This window comes from Chenopodium quinoa, unplaced genomic scaffold (assembly GCF_001683475.1).
Source record: "Chenopodium quinoa cultivar QQ74 unplaced genomic scaffold, ASM168347v1, whole genome shotgun sequence".
NCBI classification, from domain to species: Eukaryota; Viridiplantae; Streptophyta; class Magnoliopsida; order Caryophyllales; family Amaranthaceae; genus Chenopodium; species Chenopodium quinoa.
The window spans coordinates 1,185,254-1,192,506 of NW_018742433.1; the positions used below are offsets into that span (position 1 = coordinate 1,185,254).

The 7,253-nt window shown below is 38.0% G+C and overlaps 1 protein-coding gene across 1 annotated transcript; it reads right to left on the minus strand.

Moving 5' to 3' along the window:
- Window positions 1-799: 799 nt before the first annotated feature.
- Window positions 800-4,943, minus strand: LOC110715473. Its single transcript, XM_021894056.1, has 2 exons — window positions 4,644-4,943; window positions 800-1,065 (listed from the first exon to the last, which is right to left on the minus strand). The coding sequence occupies exons 1-2, from the start codon at window positions 4,923-4,925 to the stop codon at window positions 952-954; spliced, it is 396 nt and encodes a 131-aa protein (XP_021749748.1). The 5' UTR covers window positions 4,926-4,943; the 3' UTR covers window positions 800-951.
- Window positions 4,944-7,253: the final 2,310 nt, after the last annotated feature.

The window sequence follows — 7,253 nt, forward strand, 5'->3', positions numbered from 1 at the left end:
TTAGTTTACTACTTTTGCTTTTCAAGTGCTACCGCGTTATATCATTTTTTTTTCGTTCCTTTAATTAATTAATTTCTACAATAATAATCTACTTTCAACATAATAAGACATACTGGACTACAATTCTACAAACATCTCAATCAAGTATTCAATTAAGTGAACTTTAAGATTAGATCATTGGGATGAAGTGATACATAAATTATGCATGCAGCATAGTTATTATATTAATTACCTACATTATGCTTACAAATAAATAATTTTCTTCAACTAACTCTACATTGGTGTATATATTGTATGGGATGTTACCGGCTAGACGGCTATCAATACACATGGTCTAGACATATGGGCTAGATCCTTCTATTTGGACCCTGTTTACTGTCGGTCTTAGCATATCGACCTAATATTATCATCCACGTGAAAGCTACTTTCGACCACATGGACACTTGCCACCCACTTACCTAAACCCCTATGTTCGTGACACATGTTTGGTTGTCTAAGATATTTTGTAAATACCCCATCACATTAATAAATTAATATTAAAGGCGAATATTAAATGACACATGTCATTTAATATATAAAATAAAGAGATAATCTTCTTTTTTAATATAGGAAATTACATGTTGATATAAAACAAATCTAAAGTAGAAAAAAAAACTTTCCACAAATAAACAATATATAAAAATTTCTAATCAATTAAAAAGAAAATGAATGCTATTATCATTTTGTTTAAAATAAAATATTAGGTAAACTAATTTCTTCTTTTTTGTTTGGTTAAAAGGGGCAAATTAGATTAGATATGTGTCATTAAGGCATTATGTTCATATAAATCAGCTGTAGAAGTAGTAGCAACTAATAGAGTATAAGCATTATAAGTTAACTTAATCGGATTACATAATAAATTGTCTAGGCAAAGTACATCCTTGTTATTCTAATCATAAAATGCAGCTTCCTTCAGGCTCCACACAACATCATGCTCTCTAAGCACCTGTCCAAAGATGGGCCTAAGTGACCCTCTCTCTTTGGAGACACTGAAAAGTCTTCACCCCCATCCTTTGCATAATTTCCCTGCATTTGGAAGTCAAGTTACTATAAGAATCTCTTATCCTTGTTAAGCCAAAGCACACCAGAAACAGATGTGTTAGAATCTGTAAATATAGACATCCAGCCATAGATTAAGCTCAATCCAGGCACCTGCTATCATTGCTCCCATAATCTCAGCAGCATTTGCATCAATGATTGTGAATTTACAAAGACAACCCACCAGCCAAACATGCTGGTTAGAATAGCAGAAAATCCCAACCACTGCCACAAGGCAATTAGGATTGAAGGTTGCATCAACAAAGATATTAGTGGAAGACAGAGAGAAGGGAGTTAAAAGCTTTGCATTTGGGTCAGGAGGAATGTGAATTGTCTGAGCATAATGGAACTCAGCACAATTCCACTTAATAGCTTTCAAGGCAGAATCAGCAGTAGAATTTTCTTTTTTGAACACCCAAGAGTTTCTTCTCTTCCAGATTATCCAACAAGCAAAACCAAACCAAGAAGGCTAGGGAATACCATCTATGGTAGTAGTTGAATTCAAATTGAGGATAGCCAATCCTTGAACCCTTGATCAGTGGGCCAAGGAGGGTGAGCAAGCTTATCCCAGATCTCCTGAGCTTTAGGACAGTAAGCTAGGACATGAGATGGGATTCAGCCACAATTTGGCAGAAGGCGCATGAAGGGGGGAATCCATGCCTCTTTTGTGAATAGCTTCTCTTATGGGGAGGGCATCCCAACAAGCTTTCCAGAGGAATGATCAGATCCTAGGAGATACAGGAGCATCCCAGACTAGGGGCCAAACATCAGATTGGATAACATAATGAGATTGTTGTAGCCAAATAGAGTTGTATATGGAAATTACATTGAAAGATTTCCCACTGGCTTAGGAACAGATTAGCTGATTAGAGATATTAGAGAAGATTTTGATTGAGGCAAGCTTAAGAGTGACATCAGGAGGTAGAGAGAAAGAAATAGAAGAGAAATCCTTTTGGCCATTAGCTCTAACTTGACTAACAGTCCTTACATCTTCTTCAGGGGTAAGAGGACCTTGAATAAGATGTCTGAGAGGTCCCAGGGGACTCCAACTATCATGCTAAAAAGAGAGGACGTAATTATCACCCACTGCCCAACATGTAGTTTTAGTAAAGATCTCTCAACCCTTACCAATATCCTGCCAGATGTGAGAGCCATTTTTGAAGCTCGCAGGTTAAGCTCTATTGTGGATGTATTTCCAATAGATAATTTTCAGAAGCCAAGTTAGAGGATGAGTGAATCTCCCATGCTGTTTTGGCCATTGAGATAGCATTGGTGATGTGGGGTGACCTAATTCCCAAACCATTATAACTCTTAGGCCCAGTTATTTTCTTCTAAGAAATAAACCATTGGAAGTTTGTGGTGATCAGGAGTAGAACCCCAAAAGAAATCTTTGGTACATTTTTCAATATTTGATAGCAAAGATTTATGCATTGCTATGGATTGCATAGCGTAGAGAGGGATTTCATTCAAGGTGGAGTTAAATAGGACTAATCTACCAGCTTTAGAGAGGTAGTTAGTCTTCTACTTAGAGTGTCTCCTTTGATCTTTCTGGATGATTCGAGCGAGGGAAGATTTAGATGGCCTTTTACCACATAGAAGGAAACCCAAGTAAGTACCAAGATCAGGGGTAGTAGTGACATTGAATAAATCAGAGATATGAACTTTAAGCTCTTCAGAGGAGTTAGGAGAGAAATAAAGCTTTCTCTTAGCAGCATTCATCTTTAAGACGGAGAGGGAATGAAAGGCATTCAGAACATGGAGCGTAGCAGAAGTTGTAGCAGTAGATGCCTCTCCAAACAGAAGAATATCATCAACAAATAAGAGGTGAGAGATTTGGAGAGAGGAGTTGGATATTGAAAAGGGCTTCCAAAGACTAGAAGAGCAAGCATCATTGGGTCAGAGAAAAGCGCCATGCATAGAATAAAGAGGTAAGGAGACAAAGGATCTCCTTGTCTGATCCCTCTAGAAGGGTTGAAAAGGGGGGGTTAAGTTCCCATTAAACTTAACAGCAGTTGAGGTAGATGAAACACAACTCATGATGAGTTTAATTTAGTGAGCATCTAATCCATGATAAACTAAAGCCCTATGAATGAAGTCCTATTCAAGGGTGTCATAAGCTTTTTCAAGATTTATCTTGATTGCTAGAAAACCCTTTGATCATTTCTTCACTCTCATGGAGTGAAGAATTTCTGATGCAACAATGTAGTTCACCTCAGTTCCCCTTCTAGGAAGGAAGATGTTTTGATTAGGAGAGATCATTGAGTTTGGGCCTCAATCTATGCACCAGAATTTTTGAAACTACTTTGTAAGTAGTGGTACAAAGACTTATTGGCTTAAACTGCTTTATAGTGGAAGGGGAATCCACCTTTGGGATAAGGCTAATGACAGTTTTATTTAGCTTAGGAGGTATTTTTCCAGAAGAGAAGATAGAGGAGATTTGATTAAAAAGGTCATCCTTGATGAGATGCTAGTGCTTTTGGAGGAATAAAGCATGGAAACCATCTCACCCTGGTGCTTTTAATGCACCAATTTTGAAGACAGCAAATCTGATTTTTTCAAGAGAAGGAAGGGCGGCTAGAGAGAGGTCACCCTCAAGTCTGACCCATTGAATTATAGATTTAGTTAAGGAAAACAGATTCTGAAAATTAAATACTCTTTAACATGATTTTGCAGATGGATTGGATCAGATATAGATTCTCCCACCTCATTATCAAGAGAGGTAATCCTATTTTTAGCTCTTTTCATGATCACAGCCATGTGAAAGAACTTAGAGTTTCTGTCTCCACTTTGTAATCATCCCTCTCTAGCTCCAGTGCTCCAATAAATCTCTTCTTGATCAGGAATGGAGTTTAGTTCCTGTTGTAGAGTTTCCTCAAAATTCCATAAATAGAGATTATAAGGAGATTGCTTTAGGCTGAATTGGATTCCTTTCAATCTAGCCAGAAGCCTTTTTTTCTTGTGGAAAGATTGCCAGAGAAATCTTTAGCCCAAGAAGAGATGGAAGTGGAAAGAGAGTTAACTTTTTCATGGAATGGAATTGGGAGATCAGGCTAGGCTTGGTTAAGAAAGGCAGGGAAGGAAGGCTCACAATACCACAAAGGCTCAAAGGTGAAAGGTTTGGGAATCGATGGTGGTGGAGAAGGGGGGTTGAGATAGAGAGAAGGACGGGACAATGATCAGATGAGCTTCGAGGTAAGTTTTGAACATTTGTCTGAGGCCAAAGGTGCATCCAAGCAGGATTAACTAAAGCTCTATCAAGCCTCTCCTTAATGGGCCTTCTTTTTTTACTTATTAGTCCAGGTAAACTTTAACCTCGAAGCCCCAATATCAATTAAGCCAAAATTATCTATAGATTCAGAGAAAGAAAGACATCTAGCCATAGAAACAGGATTACCCCCAAGCTTCTCAGACTAATAAGCAATATCAATTAAATCCCCCATAGCAACCCAAGGTAAGGACATAGTATCAACAATAACTTTAATAGAAGACCACATGGCTTTTCTAGCTCTTAATTTAGTGCTAACATAGATACCAGAGAAAAAAAAGGAAAAGTCAGATGCTTTTACCTTAATGATACCATGAATGGTATACATGTCAGTGGCAACCGAGGTGAAATCAATGATGCTGGAGTGCCAAAGTAAAGCCAGCCCACCAGAGAGGCCACGAGCTTCAGCAATGTGACGCTCATCAAAGGGCGGCCTCTCCAAGCAACCAATAGTGTTGAAGAGAGAGCTACAGAGCTCAATAAGAAGAACCATGGAAGGATGATGAGTGCGGATCAAATGCAATAATAAGTTCTTGCTGAAGCCCTTATGAGCTATCCCTCTTGAATTCCAGGTGAGTATCATTATATCGGAGGGAATAGGGGGTGTAGATACTTGATTGTGGCTTCCCAAAAACTAAACTCAGTGATGAGTACCTTTCACGTCTTTGATTTACGAGTTCAGTAAAGAGTTGAAGAGTCTCGTGAAGTTCCCTTAAGCCTTGACCATATTTCTAACTTTTCCTAAAATATTTTTTCCAAAACCATTCATTTTGTGTCCCTACAAAACCCAAAATCATTCATTTCGTGTCCTAAAAATCATTCATTTTGTACCCAACTCACAAAAACGTCCCAACCAGATTATTTTGGTCCATAATCCTAGTCCAATTATTTCTTATCTGGATGGGTTTTTAAAGGAGCTTTCCAACGATATATTATAAGCCCTAATCCAACTTAAAATGAATAAGTTATGGCCAAAATATTAAACCGAGCCCAAACCGGACCTAGGTCCACCTTACCTACGACCCAATGATCATGTGAGGGTCCGAATACCTTCCTAATCCTAAACCAATTAGGATTCCTTAGGAGCTTCTAGAAGTCTCTAGAAGGTTCTAATTTAAACTTTTCGAAAAGATAATGATCAAAAGAGTTCGAAAATCGAATAGAACTTCTCATATGATAATTCTTATCCCGTCCAAATTAAAAAACATATGGATATATTTCGTTAACCCAATTCTATTGGAAATCAAATTCCGTACGACCTTTTTATCTTTAGAATCATCGCAGGACGATAGAACCAGCGAGCCGTGATACGCCTGTCACCCCGCGATACGAGCTGTTCTATTCCGATTCGAATTCTGATCTTTTCTGATCGTCCAGGCTCTCTTTTTCTCTTATAAATTGAGGTCGTTTTCTTCGTTTTCAAATCAGCTAGAACCATCAATCATAAGCCACAATTAGCTAGCTTCACAACTATCATCAATCATCATCATCAAATATCTATGTTCTTAGCCTTAGCCTAAACATATCCTTGATATTCTCCCAATCAGTCACAATACCTCATTCACGAGATTCGAATACTCTTGACGTTGCCTTCGACCTCGACGTGAAAGGTTGATAGTTCTGAGGGTTTGGTCCCAATCTATATTTCAATTCATATTTGATTTAGTTACTTTATTAATTTAACATTCTTGAAGTTTACTTACGTGTGTATTGTTTTAATAGCAAGAAGGTTGAGGCATCAAAGTGAGTAATTCAATTAACCTCTTAATTATTCTTTGATTTTGGAGTAGAAATCAAGTTTACAATATTATTTTAATTCCTAGTATCATGTTTAGGATGTTTTTATGATTTCTAGTATCATGTTTAGGATAATGCTTTGTTTTCGTTATTAGTGACATGCTAGGAGTTGTTATTAATCCGTTTAAAATCATGCCTAGGATCTTACTACTAACGATGTTTTGATGATGTTCTTATTACGATGATGATTGTTATATTAATCATATGTTGCTTGATTATTCATGATTTATTGTTATTTCTTGGTCACGCCCCTTTTTGCAGGTTTAAAGAGAATTTGTACTTGAAATCACGCCTAATAAGATAATTAATAATTTGATTTTAGGTTAATATGATTTTAATTCAGGTGATCACCAATGATAGATTTGATTGTGCATTAATAATCAACCAATGTAGATTAAACATGTTTAGGATTAACTTAATGTATGTATGTTGATTGAAAAGCGCACATGAATATCATAAGAATTGAGTAGAGGCCTATTTAGGGCGTGTTCAATCTCTTTTAGGTTGGATTAGTACCATCATCCCCGAACATCCAGTCATGGTTCCGGACCACTGTGGAGTTAGCGATCTCTGTGATCGTGAATGGGGTGTAACCTTCACACCCGTGAATGGTTTACAAGTTCCTAAAACTTGTTGGCGACTCTTTTTCTCTAGCTTCTTTTCCTTGGAACGCCGTCATGCCTAAAAGCATGAACCACAGTAAGGCACAAGGAGTTGAAAATTCTTTACGGGGGGGTAGCTGTGCAGCTCCTTCCTGGCTTCGAAGGTCAGTTCCTCCCCTAGTACCACAACTCTGAATTTTATTCTCTAGCAGATGGGGTCTATATCCCTTGGACGGATGGTGACATCCATGTACTGGGTCTTGTTGGGATTTTTTCCTGTAAAAACCTTCAACTCTATCTGCTTGAATAGAGTCTGGGTTTTGAGTAAAGCTACAGCTAGAGCTTGAATTTCTATGTGCATCTTGGTAGGAGTGGAGGTCAATGTATAAATCTCCCTCGATTGAGGCAAGATGGGCACTGGATCTGCCAAGTACAAGAAGTCGCCCCCCGGCAGAACCTCCTTTGCTGCCTGTGGCAAGTGAGAGAGGTATTCCTCCACCTCTAAGGCGATC

Coding starts and splice junctions, on each gene's coding strand:
- LOC110715473 (XM_021894056.1), bottom strand. CDS start 4,925: ATGATACTCACCTGGAATTCAAGAGGGATAGCTCATAAGGGCTTCAGC. Junction 1,066..4,643: donor CCATTCATGGTATCATTAAG/GTAAAAGCATCT, acceptor TTCCAAATGCAG/GGAAATTATGCAAAGGATGG.